The sequence below is a fragment of the Pipra filicauda genome, unplaced genomic scaffold, assembly GCF_003945595.2.
Source record: "Pipra filicauda isolate LSUMZ 115617 unplaced genomic scaffold, ASM394559v2 scaffold24_size8852520_pilon, whole genome shotgun sequence".
NCBI lineage: Eukaryota > Metazoa > Chordata > Aves > Passeriformes > Pipridae > Pipra > Pipra filicauda.
In genome coordinates, this window is record NW_024104365.1 from 1,681,559 (window position 1) to 1,704,005 (window position 22,447).

Consider the following 22,447-nt stretch of genomic DNA (forward strand, 5'->3'; position numbering starts at 1 on the left):
CTGGAAAGAGCTAGTTAAAACGTATATTCAATTTCTTACCGAAAACCCCTCCCTTTTCCATTAGCCTGTAGAGCTGGAAGGTAGAGGTTTTTCTGAATTGATACCAGCAGAAGATGCAAGGAAGTACTAGTTCCAGTTGAAGCCATGGGATTCTAGAGATTGCCCAACATCATCTACTGCTGTAGGCAAACTTCGGTGTAGCTGTGAGGTAAAGGAGAAACTTGTATTTATTTTTTTTATTATTAAGTAGGAATACTTATCTTAAAATTTATTAACCTGCAGGAATTTTTTCATGTCTCCTAATACTTTATTTTCACATATTTATCTTGTACTAGATGTTGAGAATGGCATTTCATCATTCCCGCAATTTGCTCTGCCATCTTCAAGTTGCTGAATAAGATCCCATGTTCTCTGGCTCCCGTATTCATGTTGTTTTCCCTGGTGTATTTTTCAATATTTTAAAGAAGTGTTTTGTTTAAGGAAAAGTGTTTTACTGACTGACAAGGGGTTCACTTCCTACTACCAGCTTCCACTCAAGGTATTGCATTTTTATTCTTTTTTTTTTTTTTAATCTAAACCAAATCTTTTTCTTTCCAGGAGGACTCACTGTTTTCTTTTTTCCCCCTTTTTCCTCATGGGGGCCTAAAATGTCTTTTGCTGTAGTTTGCTTTATCAAGAAGGTTGTAACCTGTCAGCCGTGTTCACTCTTCAAACATCAAGGTATAAGAGCAGTAGAACAGATTGTGTTAAAGGACAGTTCATGTAATATGTGTTGGAGCTTGCTGACAGAAGGAAGTTGCCAAGTCCTGGAGTACAGATGATTCAGAAAAGAGAAATATTAGTCCTCTCCCCTTCTTATGAACTGTCACTCAGTAGACTGGATAATGTTAATGCCATTCTTTTATTGCTGTGCTCAGCAGTGAAATGGTTGATCTCTAGTACAAGTTTTATTAACTTATGTGTCAATTTGTTAACTGTATTCAAATGAATGCATAGAATAAATCACACTTAGAACTGGTTTTGCAGTCCTGTGTTGAAATTGCTGACACAGATCAAAGATTTATTTTAAATTGAAAGCCTAATGCTTTACAGTGCTGAATGACCACTAGCAGCTTCAAAACACACTAAGAAGAATTTCTGGCTCCAATGGGTAAGGTGTGACATTTGTGCGTGGAGGGGATTCTTGATGCTGTTTTAAAGATAAACTTGATGATTCCCATCTTCCTTGGCTGCTCTAGCAGATACCATCGCACTTTGTCTTGTAGACATGAGAGGATTTTGTAAACTCGTCCTTAGTCACTTTTGCCTGATGAAACTGAAACTTTTGAAGATACCATGAAGAGCGCTGAATTCTTGGAGACTTCTGTCAGAAAAGCAAAAGTCTGGCATTTGAAGCCAATCTGAGTGGCGTACTTTACTGGCAGTGTTAAGCCTGTTGCAAGTAGTTTGCCAAAGCTCTACAAATTAAGTCTGTCTTTTTTGCGTGCTTTTTGGGAGTTACTGCTCACATATCATGACATCACTTCTTTTCCCTGTGGATTCCTCCTCCGGAGCCCGCACCCTCGGCACCCCGGGTATAGGTGAGGGTCTCCTCGCCTCCCCAAACGGGCCGTGCCCACCTCCAAGCCCCGATGGGGCGACGCGAAGGCACCGCGGCACCGGCGCTGGGACCCCCCCGCGCTGTCCCCGCGGCGGAGCCCCCCGGTGGTGCGGGGGGGCGGTGGGAGGGGCCGGGCCGGGGGCGGGTCCCGGCGGGGCCGGCGGGCGGGGCGCAGCCTCCCCCCGTTCGGCGACTTGGGGGCGCCTCGGCCGCGGTGACTGCGGCAGCTGCCGACGGGCCATGGGGGGGGAACAGTCTCAGCCTCGGCGTCCTGAGCCTCGGCGTTCTGCTCCTGGCCGCCGCCGAGCTGCGATGCGGTCCAGAAAGTTTTCCAGCTGCGGCGGCTCGGCCCCCTGGGCGGTGTCCCGGAGTCCCCGCGGGCAGGTAAGGGAGAGCTGGCGGGGCAGGAGGCACTGGGAGCAGTGGGGGACGGCGGGTTTGAATTTGGTGCCGCCGGCGGCGGTGGGAGGGTGATGCCCGCGGGGGGGCCGCGGTCCCGCGGGCGCCTCGGGTCACCCGCGGCGGGGGGAACGGGTTCCGTAGCGACATCGGGGGTGGCTGCGGGGGTGCCTGCCCCCTTACTCAAGAGAGAAAACGCTCTTCTCGGGCTGCGGGCACTGGAGCACCCTGACACCTGCCTAAAACCCCCTTGTGCCCACCCACTTCCATGTCGTATCGCGCAGGAGAGCGAACTTCAGCTGGGGCTCGCCCTGCTTCCAGCCGCCCGTGGGCAGGCACAGGTACAGCGGTGCCAGCGCGAACCCTGAAGGCAGGGGAGAGCCACCGAACGGCGTCTGGGGCTGGTGGTGTTGCTCTGGTGTGAAATGAGAATTACACCACTGCAAGCGGTGGGGCTGCAAGTTTTCTCTGCCGGATATCTACCTGTCGCTGTAATGGAATTAAATTCGCGGGAAAGTAATGTCTTAATAGTAATTTGAGTATATCTAGCATTTGTATCAACAACAAAACTTTTTTCTTGAAGAGCGTACCAAATGACGTTGCAAAGCTTGTATGTAATAAGATGTACCTCCTTAGATCTGAGGTTTGTTTCCAGCTTCATGAGAACCTCTGTTGACTTCAGTGATGCTAATCACAAAATTAAAAAGGAGTTATTTTCATGGTCAGCGATATACATATCTCTAAGATATGTTCATGTTTGGATGACAGTCAGCTAGTAAATGTGTATCAATACTTTCTTGACAGAAAATGACTTCTGAATGCAAAGCTGAATTAGTGTCCCCCTCACTTTAAAATATCAATAGCCTCTTTCTTTTTTTAAGGTAATCTGTGTAGTTTTTATTAACTCTGCAAGTTGAGGCATACTGGGTTTATTTTAAAGGAATTCTTTCAAAATACAGCTTTTTAATGACTATTTTAAAGCATGACAGATAATTCTAAACTTGACACAGTTGTAGTGTGCAGTTTAAAAATCAACATACTATATTTATAAGGTTACCAGTACTTTTGACAACATGCATTGTTGTCTTCTTGTGGTGTCCTTGGCTAAAGATTTTTAATTGTCTTTGCTAAAAAGAAATTAAACACTTTAATTGGAAAGCCTAATTAGACAGGAACTGTCTAGAAAGTGAAATCTGAGTTAAAGCCCTGTCAGTGGCTTAATTTTTTTGTGCTATTTGTATGAATAATATCAGTATGAATTATATGGTATCTGTTTATATGTGTATGAATATATGTATATATTCCATATCCTAGTCTAACTATTACAATTTCTCTGTCATGGTCATTTATTTTGACTATCATACATTTACTTGTGTACTAGGATAGGGAGGAAACGTGTCGCCTCGAGAGGAGAGAACTGTACGGTACCTTATGTATGTTTCTTTTGCTGTGCTCCTCTGATTTCCCTTCCCCTGTATTTTTATACCACCACTCACTCTCATTTCTTTCTTTTGACTTTTCTATGTTTCCTGTTTGAAGCAAAAGCCATTTCTGAATTATAAGAGTAATAAAAGAATTCCTTTCTCTGCTGCTGCCCCTGCAAGCAGTGGGCAGCAGGAGGTGCAGTACAACTGCATGGTCAGCAGCCTTTCACTCTTCGAAGGAGTTGCATTGCTGTGGGCAGCCTGGAAGACACCAGCCCTCAAGGAGCCCTGTTCGAGTGTCAGAGTAGCTCTTGTAGCACTTGCTCTGAGTAACACTTGTCTCAGAGATACATGCAACAAATAACTGCGAACATTAAATCTATCCTGAATTGACAATGACAAAAGAAATGGAGATAAAATGAGTATTTTAGAAGGTTTAGGTGTGATTAAAGGTTTTTGTAGGCTGAAAACATAATATGAAGAGGAAAGAAATGTCACTTTTGCTACTGATATTTTGTATTAAGCCTTCTTTTGAGGCAAGATGTAAAAATATTTTAAAACCTTTTCTGATGGCACTTAGCAATGTGTTTGTGTAGAAGACACACACGTGCACACATACAGCACAGACACTTTTTGTAAGTGTCTGCTTATGAAAATAGGTGTCAAAGTTGCCTTTATAAAGCTTAATTTGGTTGCTCAAATGTAGGCATCTGGCACCATTTGAATTTCCTTAGGGTTTCCAGAATGTCTCATGGGGCCAACAGATACAATACCTCTGGGAGATTTACATCTTCCTGGAGGGGCAGTGGGTGGTGGGTGGGATACCTTTGGCATACCTCAGATGCTCCTGGTGGGCAAGCACAATGCCCAGCCAGTGCAGCCTGTGGCATCTAGGAGCCAATCAGCTATCATCAAGTATTGGTGTTGATTTCTGAACAAGCTGCATAAATACCTCTAATTCATTGCCTCTACGTCTTTATTTTAGTGGTAGCTTAGACCTAGCTCGTATAAGAACACTTTAGTTTAAATGTCCTAAGCTGAGCCACACCTTTTGGGTGGAGTAGGATCATTAGCTAAAGAAGAGCAGAAATATTAGCTGGTGTATGGATTTGTATACAGTGGAAGGCTACCTCTACAGTCAGTAAAATTATAGGGCTTATACTCGCCTTGTGTTCATTGCATGTATTAAAATAAAAAGGCTGTACCATTCATATTGATATTTTTTCCTCTTCTTAGTAGTAATAAAAACTAAGCAACCTTATATCAGTAAGTGATGCAAATTGTAATTCTGTTTCATTTGGGGACTGCCCTGTGTCTGTATTTTGAATATATATTAGCTCAAAACACATGCATTGTTTTATATAATTAGTTTTGCTGCTGTTATATGTAGTTTGTGTATCTTTAAAGGAGAAAAAAATACCTCTGTCATTGTATGTAGAAATGCCACATTTATGCATGAAGGTGATCTTGAAGGATATGGGAACTACAACTACAACTAGTCAGTTGGGTTCTTTGCATGTTGCTTTTCCTGGCCTTTGAAAGCAGCTGTCTTTAATGAGCTGGAACAAAAGTAGGTCAATAAAATGTACTTTATATGTGCGTGATTAGCAGTCTTAAAAGTATAAAACAGAATTCCCATAGGGTTGGGAATGAGACCCATGTTAAAAAGGCGCTGCTTAAAAAAGTATTTGCCATAAAATCCAGAGACTAAAATAATATTGAAGAGTCAGCTGAAACCATAAACAAATATTCATTATTATTTTAGAGTTTTGCTAAAAGTCTAAATGTCCTCTTGAAGCTATACTAAAGCCCATATTAAGGCTAGATAAAATTTCATATTACCTCCTGCTGTACAAAAGGCAAGGATTTGAGAGCTAAGCAGTGCCTAACATTTGTTTAAAATACTAAGAAAAGCTTGGGTAATACAGCTAATCTTAATTTAATTTAAACAAATATTATATATGTCTATGCCTGTGTACATGAAGAACTGCGTGTGAGCGGTTACCGTGTGTATTATTTATTAATAACTAAAATCTGGTGGGTGAAAGGTCATACATATTGGAAAAATGGCTCAAAGGTTTTGTGGAAGATCTTTACTGAACTTCATGGGGAAAAAGGAGGTCATTGCTTCTGGGAAATGAAGCTACTGTTTACTTGTGAAAGAGACTTGTCAAGTCAGTAGGAGAATAAGGAATAGTACTCATAAGTTCTAATTTTCGCTTTTCTTGACAACTCGGCTACACACTTCTGATTATGAAATTGTGGTTTATTATACAACAATGCCATTGTCTAAAATGATGCTGTGTGTGACACAATGTTATTTGTGTTTCAGGCAATGTGATAATAACACTTTGCCAAGTTTTGTCTCTTACATTTTCAGTTTCAAGCAGAGGGAGGACATTTACATGTAATTATTATCTGCTAAGATTTAGAGGCTAAGGTAAGTCATCTTCTATAGATGGAAGTGAGGTGTGGTTTTTTTACTAATTTTTAAATACTTCATAAAGCAAAGCAAAAGCCTTCCCAAATCCAGCACAGCTATATTTTTCATTTGGAATAACTGTAAGTCTCCTGCTGGTATTTTGACTTGTATGAAAACTGTGTTAAAGTTTGAAGATTAAGCAGTTGTATTAGGGAGACTACTGTACAAAATTGTATAATGTCTTGCATAAATCACTTGTCATAAAACCATAAGACTATAGTGATGTAAGAGAAGCAAAATATGTCTATTTTTGAGTTTTCTTTTTTTCAGCCTTTTCAGAGTTATTTTTATTTTGTGTAGTAAGTTTACTGAAGAACTTAATACTCATCCACTATAGTATTGTCTGGAGTAGTGTGAGTTGTAAAGGTGACACACAATAAGTAAGGGAGAAGTTTGATTATACACTCCATAGAGTTAGTGATGATGTGGTTGAGAGCCTCTGGGTGATTATTAGGAGGATGGAAAACAAAGGAGATGGTGTAGTGGGTCACCGAGCCAGGATGTAAGCAGTGATGAGTTCTTCTATTGGCAGTTAGGAGAAATTTCACGGTTTGGTAGCATTGTCCTTATGGGACATTTCACCTTTCCAGACATCATCTGGGAATATCATGCTGCTGTGACAAACAGGTCTGGGAAATTCTTGAAGTTTGTAGGATATAACTTCTTGTCACAAGCACTCAGTGAGCCAATGAGGAGAGAAGCCTTAGACTTGCTGTTTGTGGATAGACGGAATTTGATATACATAATTTCACAGGCACTCGGCCAAAGCTGCTGTTGATTACCTTATTTATGACTAGGTCCTTCTCTGTTAGTTTCAATCCAAAGAGTGTCATATCTGGTTGACCCATCTAGCTTCTGTGATAAGAATTTGTTCTAGTCCCTTCCAAAAATCTCCAGGTTTGCTTGCAACCCTCTGTGTTCTACTTCTCTCTATTGTTGAGAGGTTTAAAGTCTCTCGTCAGGACCAGGATCTTGCTTTAAAGAGGGCTCAATCTACTTCCTTCTCCTGACTTTGCATGGTATCAAATTCATATCACAGTGTCATCCACGCTTTGGTCCTGGGTCACCACATGTCATCAACCAGCTTGTCCATTCCATACCTTCCAACAGTTTTCTTGACGTGAAGAACAACCTTCCTTCTTCCCTCCTCATCTTTCCTCATGAACCTATCTATATCTGTCCATTGCTGCACAGTGGCCACTCAAACTGTTTCATCATACCTCAGTTATTCCAACTGTGTCTGGTTCTTCTGGGCATATTCGGAGCTCCAGCTTTGCCTGTTTGTTTTCCAGTGTTAAGAGTGTTATAGGAACTGCTGAATCCAGCAGACACTGCTCCCAGAAATTCTTCTGGCAGCTGAAGCCTATCCTACACTCTGAGAGTTCAGTAGTGAAGTTAACTAGTGAAAATACACCCTCCCTCTCCAAATGACACCATTGTGTTGCTGACAGGTTAAAAATTCGGGAGCCCCTTTTTGTACTGATACATTGTGATTGCTATGCATTGCCCTTCTACACACAGTGCAAAGCAGAAAAAAAAAAAAAAGCAGGATCTTCACAAGTTATGAATTATCAGCTTCAAGTGAGCACTCTGCATTCTTTAAAGGATTACTTCATTAGTTGGATTTTTGTTGTGTTGTCTTTCTTGCTTTATGGGTGCTGCCATCCTCTTCCCTAAGGGGCAGCCAGCTGAAAATTTTACTTCGGCTCATCGGTAAAACTTAAAGCAATTTAGCCAACTGCCGAGCTTGTTTAATTGATTCCCCCAGCATCCTTACATATGCACATGAAAAAACCCACAGAAAAAGAAAGAAAGTGGAGAATGTTTACAGATTTCATAAACAAAGAAAAGGCATTGTCCGTATTCCATTTGGATCAAACTTACTCCAGCTACTTACAAAACTCACTTTTTCCTTTAACAAACCAATGTCATATATCATAAAGTCAGAATAATTGCTTGTAATGCTCTAAAAAAGATATATTTGGTAACTCAGACCAGTATTTAGGATCATAAATGTATCTCAAAACTATAGTAAGTAAAGACCATGATCAGCCTTTGGCTACCCTTAGAGAACAACTAGGAAATTTAAATTCTTGTTGATGACATTAATAAAAAAAAAAACCAAACAGATATGAGTGTATTCTTTAAGTTCCACCTGCAAATCAGCATTCAAGCTGTCGAAGTTTTTCTGCTTTTAAGACTTTCTAGGCTTAATTAATTAATGAATTAATTCTATTTGTGACCTTGAAAATGTATTCCATATTGATATGCTAGCTTTTCTGTCTGAGTTCATCTTTGGAAAATTTGTATAGTGAACATTCCACTGCAGAGAAGCAAGTTATGAAAAGAGTGCATAAATCTTCATTGAGACACTGCATGATTCTGTTTTCTTCATAGTTATGTTTTCAACTTGTGAAGAAGAACAGAAGAAAGTCCTACTGCAGACATGGCTTAATTAATCTAGATTAATTTACCTTTTTCTTTCATTTAATTCTAGTTCAAGCTACTGCTGTGTTTCTTATTCTAAGAGATTTGTTGGGCTCTTATAATCATACTTAAAATTTTCTGAGGTTAAGAAGAATTTAAGGGTAGCTAGGCATATCCAACTTCAAAAATATGAAACCAAGAAATAGGAAAATTTACTAAGAATTGTGCTATAAAATAAATATTTATGTATAAATATATAATTTTGTGTACCAGGGTTCTCAGGATGCTTTGTGAAATTGGAAGTTAGAGAAGCAGGTTTAGAATAATTGTTTCCAGCATCTGGTAGAATAAAAGGATTTAGAAGCCAAAGTGATCCTGAGGTATCTCAGCAGTACTGGTAAACTGAAAGAGCACACTGAAGGAAGAGTAGAGAGAGCTCTTTTCAGAACAGTATAGAAGCAGTGGGTTATCTCTTGGTTATCTATATTATCATTTATTTGTTTAGTGGTTTTTGTCCCTATAAAATGTATGGAGCCAGACAGAACAAATGACTTTGTAAAATGTGCATACTGAAGAACATAGAAATTTATATTTTTAAATAAATTGTGAGGATAAATAGCCTTCAAAAAATTAGGCTATACAAGGAAAAAAGATATAGTATAACACTTAAGAAATAAAATTTTTTACTCACAGAAGTTCAGTGATTCATATCTGCATTAGAGTTTTAACTTTTTGTTGTGCTAGTGAAGGTGTTCAGCTTCCTGCACTGTGGCTTGTAGGTGTACCAATCCCTGTGTGTTAAACTGCTACTGCAAACCACTTCAAAGAGATTTACAGGGATAGCACTTGCTTTAGTTAATGTTCACATCCAGAGGTTATGTTCTTACTTTTGCATGCCACCGTGAAGGCAATGTCAGACTTGTGAATTCTGTGTTGTTGTAGAGTTTCTTAAGGTATGTAATGATTTTCCTATATCATAATGATATTTACTGCAGCTTATGTCTGCAAAATGGGTTTACTTCAAGGCACACATTTTTACCATGGGCAGTAAACTGTTCTTGTATATATAGTCAAACTTTTGTCTTCATAAATATGGAATTATGTCAATCCTAGCATCACTTCTCACTAAAACAAATTAGTTTTACCTGAAAACTTATATCATATAACCTAAAGCATGAAACAGAAAAGATCCTTTAAAAATTAAGAGAAATTCTGCAGTCTTTAATATTGAAGGTTTAAATGTATTCTCCTTTCCACATCTTTTCACATTTTTATGATGGAGTGACAAGAAATTGTGAAGGTAGAAACCAATGATGCTAGAAGGAAATATTCAGCAAATCTGAGACTATTATTTGCAATTAGCAAGGGAAATTTGTTTATTTGTCATGGGAATCAAATTATCTCTGTGCAGTATTGTAGAGTAAAGTGTTCATCAAGGACTCTGATAACTCTACTTTTTTTTAATGGTCCATATAATTTACCAATTTCATTCTGGTCGTGTGCTTTTTTAGATTTGATTTCTAATAAATCTTCTGTATCTTCTTTAACACAATGGGTTCCTGCTTTAGAATTGGGATTGCTGTATGTAAATAATTACACTTTTTCTCACTGTTAGCTGAAGTGCTACACATAGATAAAGGGACATGAGTTTGAGATAATGTATTTAAACATTTCGCCATTCTTCTAGAATGCTCCAATCCAACCCTCAGTAGCTTAACTTCTCCTTCTTAAGTTTCTGGAATATATTTTTTAAAACACCTAATTTACTTAAGACAACTAACAGAATATTTAGAATACAAAGTGTGTAAGGCCTCCCATTCCCTATAGGCATGTTCATACTGTCTTAGAATGATTTATCAGAGAAAAAATTGCAAACATGATTTAAAAGGAATGATAAATCTTGTAGGTTTAGTGGTAGGAAAATAAAAGTTTAGGTACCCAGAGGTGGTGTAAGAGCTGAAAGTAGGTGCAGAGTCAAGGGCAATGTGGATTTAAGTTGGCTTTTTAATTTCTTACCTTTTTCATTTCAATCATAATCGTCCTTTTTTACCTGTTATAAAGAAAGAGTGATGCTTGCTAGAAATCTTGTGATACCTGTCAGTGAAACAACATATTTGAGAACAGAATTAGGATTGGACTGTTAGATTTTGTTTTAATATAATTTAAATTCTCACATATTTCTTCATTCATTATGTGTTTGTTCCTTATTTTAGAAAACATTGTTTAGATATAGTATATATAAAAAAAGATTTTAAATACCACACGATAACAAGGAAGGTGAATAAGGTCTTTTCATGCTTGATTATTCAGTTTTAAAGTTATAAAAGTACTGAATTGCTCCTCTGGAATTTCATTGTGCCCAAAATTTGAAAACATACTTCTTTCTGGAAACACTTCCCAACCTATTAATGAAGGAGTGAGTCAGCGTGATGGATACATGGGAACGTTTGATGTTAGAGAAAGACACAGTAAAGGACTGGAGTTTAGGACTGCTCCATATAAAAGTTAATATGGGCATATTTGTTATGATCTGTAGGGAATGGGATTTCCGCTGGTGTGTTTGTAATATTTAGCAGTAGTTAGCTAAAGAAGCACAAGAGCCTTGAGCTGGTCCAGCAGTTCAGTATTCTGGAGGATCATAGAAGCACAGAATAGTTTGGGTTGGAAGGGACTTCTAAAGGTCATCTAGTCTGAGCCCCTGCAATCAACAGGGACATCTTCAACTAGATCACGTTTATCAGAGCCCCATTTAAGCAGATCTTGGATGTTTCCAGGGATGGGACATCTACCACCTGTATAGTGATGTACAATGCATATTCAATATATTTTACCAACACTAGGTATCAACATCCACAACTGGAACAAGATTGCAGTGTCAGGGAAATTATATTATATGACATTATTAACTGTATTAAGTGTAGTCTTCCCATGAAATTTTAGTTAGTATCGCCTTCTGCTTAAGGAAACCAAATGTCTTTAAAGTTTTGAGTATTTCTTTTATGTGTCAATACCTATGTGAAAAAAAAAAGGAAAAGAGTAGCTGTTTTCTATGTGTTTGTGTTTTGCATACTTCTGGTTTATATTAATCAATGTAATTACCTTATTACCTTCTCCTTAGGTGTTGATCTCCAGGTTTGTACTTCTAGAAATCCAACATGCTGTACTAAAACGATGGAAGAAAGGTATCAGACTGCAGCAAAGCAAGATATACAGCAAGTGCTTCAAACATCAAGTGCTGCATTAAAATTTTTAATATCTCGTAATGCAGCTGCTTTTCAAGGTAAGGCTTTCTGCTTTTTGTTTCCAAACTTCTTCATGCTTTTCTTGATTTTCGTCTTTGATTATTTTATGCATGTAATAAAAGTCATCTGTTAATTTTTAGCTTTTCACTATGATTTTATGCTTTCAAATAAGGAGTGTTAAATAAGGCAAGTGATTAAGAACTGCATTGCTTTTGAAATTTTCACAAACATATTTAAAAAATATAATTTGTGAAACAGTAAGACACTATTTTAGTAAGATTCTTTGATTTTAATTGAAAACCAGTAACTTGACATTCCTCTTGAACTTCTTTAATTTAGGTGATACTAAAATGCAAAATTAATGCCTGGAGTGCTACAAAAGAGAGATTTTTGTTATTAGAGTATTCCCACCCACCATATTCTTTGTCTTTTTCTAATAGATGTACTTGGGTAGCTTGGTTTTGAGGTTCATTTTTGGGATCTAGTTTTGTAAGCTTTTGAGTTTCTAGAACCTATTGAAAAAAAATGTAGGTTGAGCAATAGTTGTTCTAATGCATAAGTAGGAAGATATCACATAAATAATAGTTATTTGGACTGGTGTTGGGCTTGCCTATTCACAATTACCCTGCTTATACTGTTCATTTTTTTCTGATTTAATAAGGTATAAGTAAATGCAGAAATTGGTTAGGAGCTAGGAAGATCTGAAGAACAGCGGCGATACGAGATCATAAGTGGTAGAAAGGGATATATACAGTTCACGTGTGTTGAGGACAAAGTCCTACAGTCTTGTTTTTTGTCTATTAATATGTACTTATGACCTTTATGACCACTTGATTGGACAGGATAACATGGTAACTTCATACAGGCTTGGTAAGTTGTCCTTCTGGTGACTGTTGTTTTTAACCTGCGAAGTTGAAATGATTAGCAGAATAGGGTCATAAAATGGGCAGAAAAGTTGACTTTGGAGTTCTAAAGACTTCCCTTTTTTGAAATTTAGGCTGTCTAATGCTAAAAACAACTTGGAGTTGCTCTCTACCTTCTGGGAGTTTTGCCATTTAGCCTGCTTAATGCAGCTGTCAATGAGTGTTATGATCAGGAGATCGTTGGTAAAATGTGCAAAGAAATCTCTCCCTTGCTCTCTTCTGCCTTCTTTCTTCTTTTCAACTTGTGTGTATTAGCTTTTTTCGTACCATAAGAGTATAATATTTTGTATTGCTTTCTGACCTAGGGCTGTAGACTCTGCAGAGCTCAGTGACTAACTGTACTTCACGTAAGTGGGAGCTGTACTCTTTGCCTCAGTGTTTTAAGATCTCCTCCTTTCCCCCAACCCGAAAGAAAAACCAGTGCACAAAAAAACCCCTTAGCTACCTAGATAATATACTTGTGCAATTCCAAGATTTCTCAGTCTTCACAAAAATGGAACTTAAATGATATTATAATGAAATTAAATGAAATAAGGACCCCAAAACTGTATTTCTGTTGCTATTATGTCCTGTGGGGCTTAGTCAGTGGGGTATTTTCAGAATGCCTGCAGGGTGCGTCTCCCTCATCGATGAATTCTCCCTGAAAGACAGGGATACATATATGCCTTTGAGGAGAAATAGTTGTGAATCCCTCTGGTATAATCTGAGTGGTTATTCAGGCGTTTGTTTCCAGGCCCTTCTCAGCTAGTACACATTAAAACTCTATGGCCTGTCAGCCCAGGGGGATTCTCTGAACACCATGTCAGAGGCTAATATGAGACATATTCACTTTTAACTCTCCTAGCAGTGCTAATTTACAGTGTGGAAGGAAATTCAAGAAGCAGTAATGCAAAGAAAGAAGCCTGCCTCTGTAGCTTAGTGATTATATGTCCTCCCTCTAGTGGGATAGTTTCAGGACTGCTTGAGAATTATAGTATTTATTTTTTTTGGTGAAACACGTGTAAGCACTTCTTATTACAGGAATGCAAGCCATCCTTCCCAAATATGTAGCCTACACTGATTCTCCCACTGTCTGTCTTTCATCATTTGCTTTTAAACAAATATTTTTAAAATACTTATACTTTAAAGTATATCTATTTTATATACCTTATACACTTCACATATTTTTGAAGTACATGCTTTAGTCTGGAGTACTTTCATCTTTGTTTTCCTTTTATGTAAAGAAGTATGATTGAGAGAGAATGTTCCATAGATTCTGGTATTATTTAGATTTAAAACCTTGTGTAACCTTGAAGTAGTTATTTATGGAAAAACATGCTGTCGGACATGCCACTCTTTACTGAAAAATTCCAATCATTGCTAACTAAAATTCAAGCTAAATGATTTCAGATTCAGAAACCATAATAGGATACCGCTGATATTTTTTCAGTTTTGAATGCTAGGAACATAGTAGGACATTATACCTGGTCTGAATTCAGTTTTGATGGTGCTTTGAGCAGGAGTTTGGACTGGAGACCTACTTAAGGTCCTTTACAGTCTGAATCGTTGTATGACAGGGTGTCTATCTCATCACCAGATCTTTAGGTATTCCCTTTATATTTCGATGAGGCTGGGCTGGGTAGTTAAGAGTATGATTACCTCTTCTGCTACTTTGGCAACTGGACAGACCTCTCAGGAGCTGGGCAGAAGGTGTGAAGAGAATTGTTGAGGTGTGTACAAAAGGGAGCAGATGTCGTGGACTTTGTCACTGCTGTCATGTACCTCTTTTCAAAATATGTTGAGGCTGGATGTCTTGACCTAAAAGGGTGGACTGGATCCAAACAGAACAAATAGCTAATATTTTCTCTCAGTTTCTTACATATTCAGTAAAGAGAAGTAGGCAGTTAAAATAAATAATCTGTGTCTGACTCTCGAGGTCTTCAGAGGTGTGTTTTCACTCTGCATTAAATACACTGCAGAGACCCTGAGTCTTCAGGGCAGCTATCTACCAAATACTTTAGGATGACTGTACTGGTGAAATGAGGCAGCTGTCTGCCTGTTTCTTAACTGTATGTGTTTGCATGTATCTTTACATGAAAGTAAATTCATATATATATTGACATATCTTTGTCACCGTCCAATGTTTTTCAAAATTCTATGGGTCTGTAACTGCTGCCTGCTGGTAGTAACTATAGGCAATTTTCAAATGTTGCAAAAATTCCATGTCTCTTAGGTCAGGTCAAGCTATATGGTGCAAATTGCACCACTTGTGTACTTCTTCCTAGTGAATACTGTTACAGTTTTTTCCTTATGTTTCAGGGTGTGTCAGAATGCATGTTTCCTTTTTTCATTGTGAATCTATTTCTTTTTAATACCTTTGAGGATTGGTAAGAGAACAGAAGGATAGGTGAGAGTAAAGTTAAATAAGATATTAATCTGGTAAGTGGGAGAGACATTATGGAGAGCAGTAAGTCATTCTTCCGTCAGGAAAGGTGACTAGAGAACTTGAGCTGTATGCTAATCGTGTGTCAAGACAGTTACTTTGATAGGATAACATTCTTGTACATTTCTGCCTTTTTAGTATTTCTTAATATTTGAGGTAAAGACTGTGAGCACTGTATGGGGATAGCTGTAAATGGGGATAGCTTTCTTAAAAAAGAAAGCTTTTTAAACCTGATCTGCGGTGATATGGAGCGCTGTGCAACAGAATAGCAGATCTTGTGTCACTTCACTGTTTTTCCACAAGAGAGCTCATAACCCTTTAAAAAGTGACCATGTATGACATAGAACAAGATAGCAGCTTGTCTGGTTGAATGGGAAATTTAGAGATAAGAATTCGGTTGTGGAGTCCAAAGCAAATGAACTTTTCTTTGTGCTACTGTATTTGGCAACTCAGGTACTGTACAATAGTTTTTATAAATACAGAAGCATCAATCATTTCTGAATGTGTCAACATGGCACTGAAACAGTGAACTTGGCAAATGTGTATTTGTATGCAGGAGGTAATAAACTGCATTTTTCAATAGAGCATTGCCTGACACTTTTCCTACTGTGTAGGAAAAATCTAGTGCCTTTGCAATGTAAGTTCTGAAGTATATTGAATCAGGTTTTCTTGATGCAGTTTCATGTTGTTCTGTGAAATTATTGCTACGCAATAGATCAATGTCCACTTTATCCTAGACCAGAATTAAATGAAGTCAAACTGCTATATAATATTGTTTGAGATCACAGTACATTTTCTACATTTAAATATGCTAAAGTTTTAGTCAGTAGATAAAGTAAATAGTGTGAACTAGAAAATACGTTGAAATCTTCTGAGCTGCTTTCTGTGGTCAGCCATAAGAAATAATGAAATTTCTGTTTATCCTCTTGTCTGTAGTAGATAAAAAACCAATGTTGTCATACTGCATCAAAGAAAATGTAGACTCATTATTAGCAAATATTAGCAAATTTTCCAATGACAACATTAAAATGCTCTTGATTAAAATTTTGGGGGATTCTACGTCCACAGGTCTTTGAAACACGCTGGACAAGAGAACAGTTGCCAAGCAGGCCAGGGGTTAGACTAGACTACTCAAAAGACTTTTGACAGACCTTAAGACAGGTTTAAAATGTGATTTGCCAAGAAAAGCTAGGTGATTTGAATGTTTTAACTAATTTTAAGCTTAATCTATGCTCTAACAAAAAAGGGTTTGTTCATTAATCTCTCTCCAAGAAGATTACACAGTTCTCTACTATAACATAATGGGATGGATTGCTTCTGTCATAAAGATGCTTGCAGAATGGGTTTACATTTAGAATATCGTATCCCAGTATTAAATGACCAAGAACTTGTTCAAAACTTTGTACGCAATTTTTTTCAGTACCAGTCTTACAATAGAACTGTTTTGTATAGAGCTAATAGATCTGTAGACTCACTTGAATAGATACTTAGTAATTATGCTGTTTCGAACTACATATTCTACATGGGAAATTCAAGGAATTTTGCAGTTTTTACAACATTGTCTTAATTTTAATGTTTGTTGGTTTTTTTTTTCAAATTGCGTCTTGGTGAACCTGAGATACTGCTTAGAAGAAGTGGAGTCATGTACTGCATTTTCAAAGGCTTTGTGAGAGGTAAAACCAGGTTTTTTTCCCAACAAAAGTAAACTAACCTTATCTGGTTTTAAGTGGAATTTTTAAAGATAGATATGTTTGCATCTAGAGTGGGTAAATCTGATTGCATTTTAAGTGACTTTTTAAATTAGAAAACCGTCCTGTTGAAACAGCAAAAAGGAAAAGTGAGGGAGAGTAGAATTGCATCAAATTGGAATTAATAAAATAAACATTAAAATACAGTATTACAAAATTTAACAGTCTAAGTACGGACTTTTCCTGTAAATAACTACACCTGTACTTGAAGTAGATGGAAGTATAGTAAAGAGGTAATTAAGCCAGGAAATATGCAAAAAAGAACTGTACTGTACACATAAACCTGTGAGGAGAATTTTGCTCCTGTGGAGACAAAACCCCAGAGTTATTGTTAAACACCTCAGGTCTTGTCAAATGTCACCAGAAGCTATGGTTAAACAGTGTCACCCTTGACTGCAATGAAAGCTAAATTTCAAATATTTAGCTACCTGCACTGAATAGTCTGAAGCTGTGCCCCAATGAGTAGCAGCCCTCAGAAATTCCATACTCTGAAACCTTACGGCCACCTTGTTTGAGGTAGCTCAAGGGCATGAGTGAGGTCTATGAACAAGAGTAGGTTATTGAGCAGTAAGCTAATATTTGAGTTTCCAGCCTATCAACTACATGGATGTGATTACTTTTAACCTGAAGTAAATGAAAACTGGCTGACTGCTTGGAGAGAACTGCTTCCCTCCTGCCGGAGAGGTACAAAATGTGCAAGTAGATTATGTGCGCATATTGCGAAATCTGTTGTTCACCCCTTTGCTTATCATGGGGCAATATGCTTACATGCAAAATAGGAAGTGAATATCTACTTTTCTTTCTGTTCTTCTTGAATGAAGCACAAAGGTATGTGTGTCCTGTGACATAGTGATTTTAACAGGGATAATGAAACAAACTTTTACTAATATTAAACAGATCATTAGCAGGCGCAGGTAACTGATTCTTGAAAGAACTATTGACACAGGTAATGTCAATTCTTAGTAAATCTATGAATTTCAGCTTGCATTAAGAACTTAGGTCTGTGCAGACTAGAGGAGTGCCATGACAGAGATCTGCTCAACCTTGAGTTCCAGAAGAGAATGTTTTATATTCACTATTTCAGTGCATTTGAAATGCATATGCATAGCAGGTCACAATACGGCATGTTACAGATTTACTGTAGATCAGCTGCATAGCTGTTCAGCACTGGTACAATAGCCATTTATGTTATGTTTTTGGATAGCGACTAAAAATACAGCGGATTTCACTGAGGAGTGTTGGCTGTTTCCTGGGTTATTTATTTTGCAGTGTGTAACTCTTAGACTTCCCTGTTGCAGCTGTTCTGATCTATCATGGCCAGGCTTCGCAAACAAAGATTTGGGGAGGGCTCTACCCACACTTGCTACGAGCACGCTGGTGGCTAAAAAGGCCAATACGAGATAGGCACGTCCGGCTGCAAAAGGCACAGCAGAAAGACTCCTTAGGTGGTATATTCTGCAAGACACAATTCTTTCTGCGTTGTCTTTTCTCCTCAAGAGTGATCCTGCGTGCTTTCTCAAAGGCATCAGCAGCATTAGAGATGGTGTGTCTCCAGACCTCCCGACTGGAGGCCAGAATAGACCAGTTATGATGATCAATATGACCAAGGCTGAGTTTCAGGGATGTTTCAGAGAGTTTCAGGATGTTTGTTAGAGAATCTCCTCTTTGGGGCTCCTCTCATGCGACAGCCAGTGGCAAGTTCACCATAAAGCAAGATCTTAGGGAGGCAGTGGTCCTTCTTCCTTGGGACGTGCCCTGCCCAACGCAGCTGTGTTCTCAGCAACATGTGACTGCTGCTTGTTCTAGAACAGACGTGTTGGTCACATAATCTGCCCAGTGGATGTTTAGGATTGTACGGAGACAGCGTTGATGGAAGCGTTCTAGGAGACGCAGGTGGTGGCGGTAGATGACCCACGATTCAGATCCCTATTAGAGAGTAGACAGCACAATGGCTCTGTAAACACTGATCTTTGTACTTTTCTTCAAGTGTTTATTTCGCCAAACTCTTTTATGAAGCTTTCTGAAGGCACTGTATGCCTTTGCTAACCTGTTGTCTATCTCTCCGTCAATCTTACCATCTGAGGAGATGAGGCTGCCTAGGTAGTTAAACTGCTGGACTGATTTGAGCTCTGATTCGCCAATGGTGATATGGGGATGATGGATGATGTTCTGATCTATACGGCACACATATACAGCTACTTAATATTTGCTGGGACAGAAGCAAAGTGAAAAATTAGCTTTGTCTGGCACAAAGGGTACTGGGTACTTGTCTGGCACAAAGGAAGGTTGCTGCTCCAGTGAGTACTTTTATTTATTTTTATAATGTATAAATATAGTCTGCATTAGCATAATTTCGCTTGCCAGGCCTGAATCACTTTACAAGTGTTTTTCAAGGTGTGTATGAGCTCTGTGCTGGATATGCTTCCAGTGTCCGAATCTCATCCATTTTGATGCCCTTTTCAATGAATCCTCTAAGGTCATCAGTCCTTTAAAGCAAGGAGTTATGTACTGAATGGGATATAATTTACTAACTTCTCAAAAGAATGAAAAGAGGTGTATCTAAATTCCAGTGGACATTCCCCTCCCCTGCTATCACCATGATAGCCAAAGACTGGCTGCTTGTTAAAATGAACTTGTGAAAAGTATAGCATAGATGTTCTGCAGTCAGGCTTATTATGTGGCTGAGAGGATTTCTTTCAAATCAAATTAATGTGTTATTTTTTTACTGAAGTGTACCAAGTCCTTGTTCCCTATTTGTGTAAAATGTGTTATGTATGTATAAATATAATTATTTATTGTTAGGTATCTAAAAATAATGAAAAAATTGAAAAGTCCTAGTTCCTTATATGGTATTTATGAGCTCTTTGTGTTTTGTAAGATGGAATATAAATTAAGATGTTTGTAGATGTACAATGGGACCAGAAATTTGAAGTTATAATATGGCTTTCCTTTGTGCTTCCATTATGTCCGTACAATTTCAAACTAAAATAGTTTGCAAGCCAGTTTTCTTGATTTTGCCTAACACAATTTTAACCTCATGTTATTTTAAACAAATTGTTGGTAATGTAAGATACCTGATTATCACTAATGAGTATTTAGTTTTTCATTCCTGATCTATTACTTAAAAGCTGCAAGGAAGAATCCTATAAGCAAAGTAAGGCCTAGTTCAGCCATATTAAAATTCTGTGTACATTTTAATTTGTTTTCTGCTATATGACTTGTGTTATACTGAAGCTATTACCTGGCTCAATTCTCCCACAGACAATTTCCCTTTCTCGTTCTGATTTTATTGTAAATGATTGTCAGCATAGTACAGGAAACTGCAAATTCAATTTTGATCAGTCCCATGAGGGACTTGATACTTCATGACTTACTCTTGTTGTTTTAAACATAAATTGAAATAGCCATCTAATTTTAGGGTTTCCTTTGGAGTAGAAGATTAAAATCTATAATTTCTTTTATTCAAGGTCTTTTTCTTCATTGTGTTATTAGGTAGAAGCTAATATTTAAGGAAATTTTGTAGTGATTACCCCCTTGGGAAAGATGTAGCTCATTTAATATTTCCATTTTATGTTTAATGGTTTATTAAAATGACTTTTTTCTTTTACACCTGGTGATCATAAACCTGCTGTTTTCTTTTAATGTTTTTGGGGGTATTTGATATAATTTAAATTTTAAAGATAGCCCTTCCCCTAGTCACTGCACTGATTCCTTACTGTGAGGCAGATTAATGGCCCCTTTAGTTTAAAGAACTTTAATTTTGCTTCCTCCCTCTGTGTTACTGTGATACAAACTAGCCAAGATTGTGGAAGATCCAAGTGAGAAGTTAGAAGGGCACCATGAGGAGAAGAAGAGGTAACTGCCTAAGAACAAAAAAGTTTAATGACTTATTGCAGTGTGACCCTACAAGAGGAAAAGGGTACTCATCCTGGTAAATCATTAGGATGAGGTTCAGGGCTTGATTCAGCTGCACAACAGGAATCTATCTAGTACTGTTTTAGCTGTCATAGGGTGTCCTGTCTGCCTGCCAGACCTAACACTACAGAGAAATGCTGGTCCTGTTTGTCGTCTGTCATATCTGCTGATCCCATGGAGGATATCCTGCATAACCTTGAGAAAAGAAAATACTAGTGTATTTTGGGCAGAAGATTCAAGTTCACTCTTTCAGACTCTAGAGGTCAATATCTAGTGTCTACATGTGAAGTAGGGGCTTTTAGTCCCATAATGGTCAAAGGAAATGAGATCAAATATGTCTGTTTTAAATGGAATTAAATAACTCCAATACTTATGCCTTTTTGCTTATATAGACTGTATGTAGTGTATATGTATATTTTAAAAGTAAGGGGCTAAGTTATACTGAAGCCCAAGACAACACCAGTGTAACAGACCAGTCACTGGTGCCTGAGGGGAAAAAAAAAGATTAAAAAAATTGCGATTCAAATTGCTGCTTTTTAGAAATATCACAGTTTTTGAATTAGATACAGAATAGACAAGGTAGTAGGGTGGAAAAAAAAAATCACGATCGTAGGTTTGTTCTTGCTTCTAACTACAGATTTGCTTCCCTACCTGAAATAGTTCTTTGATAGTTGGCTTCCCTCCTTGCAGTTGCTATGGTACCTAATGCAACTGGAACAGGAACATACTGTCAAACAGATTTGGGAAAATGTACAGAGGTGCATATTTTCTTAAATCTCCTCTCTTATAAAACCGATCAAGAGCATTTATACTAGGGACATAAATAATTAAAAATACCCATGTCAGTTAAAGATCTTTTAAAAATATCTGAGCATCAGCTTATGTCTGTGTAGTGATCAGAGGAATGGCTTAAAATAACCAAATAAACAAATCAGAAGTTTGTAAATCCTAAAAATCGAAATCTTAGAGAAGTAAGGAGAGAAGTATAGAATTAGGTCATTAAGGAGAAAGAAGATAGATATGTCATTTTAATTTTTTCATTTTGTAGAACTTTACACCCTCAATTTCCTCACCTGCACAGTGTACAACTATAACCAACAGTCCTTTCTTGCGAAGATTAAAACCTAAAATAAGTATGAGAAATGAAGGGGGAAATCAAAGGCAGTATTAAGAATTCAATGTATCCAACTAATCAGCTACTTTTTGTAGAGAATCCAGAAAGTTTCTTTTCTGCTCCTCAAATGAGGACACTACTCTCCTTATATAACCTAAAGAAAAAAAGTTCGGGTTGTGTTTAGGAGACTATAGTTCCTCTCTTCTCTGCATCATCTAGCTTTAAATTTCAGTGAATCATAGAATCAGCCAGGTTGGAAAAGACCTTTGAGATCATCAAGTCCAACCCTTCATCCAACACTGCCGTGGTTACTAAACCATGGCACTAAGTGCCATATCCAGTCTCATCTTAAAAACCTCCAGGGATGGTGAATCTACCACCTCCCTGGGCAGCCCATTCCAATATCTGATTACTCCTTCTGTAAAAAATTTTTTCCTGATATTCAACCTAAACCTCCCCTGGCAGAGCTTAAGACCATGCCCTCTTGTCCTACTGCTGGTTGCCTAGGAGAAGAGACCGATGCCCACCTGGCTACAACCTCCTTTCAGGTAGTTGTAGAGAGTGATGAGGCCTTCCCTGATTCTCCTCTTCTCCAGGCTGAACAACCCCAGCTCCCTCAGCCTCTCCTCAAAGGACTTGTGCTCAAGTCCCTTCACCAGCCTCGTTGCTCTTCTCTGGACCTGCTCCAGCACCTCAATATCCTTCCTGAACTGAGGGGCCCAGAACTGGACACAGCCCTCCAGGTGTGGCC

General features: G+C 38.1%; 1 protein-coding gene across 1 annotated transcript in view; it reads left to right on the plus strand.

Moving 5' to 3' along the window:
- The first annotated feature begins 1,631 nt into the window (after positions 1 to 1,631).
- GPC5 (glypican 5) overlaps positions 1,632 to 22,447 on the plus strand; it is a 611,018-nt gene continuing 590,202 nt past the window's right edge. Inside the window, exons 1-3 of the mRNA XM_039381946.1 lie at positions 1,632 to 1,707; positions 1,877 to 1,984; positions 11,451 to 11,612. Of these exons, the coding sequence (XP_039237880.1) occupies positions 1,632 to 1,707; positions 1,877 to 1,984; positions 11,451 to 11,612 (346 nt within the window). The remainder of the gene's footprint in view (positions 1,708 to 1,876; positions 1,985 to 11,450; positions 11,613 to 22,447) is intronic.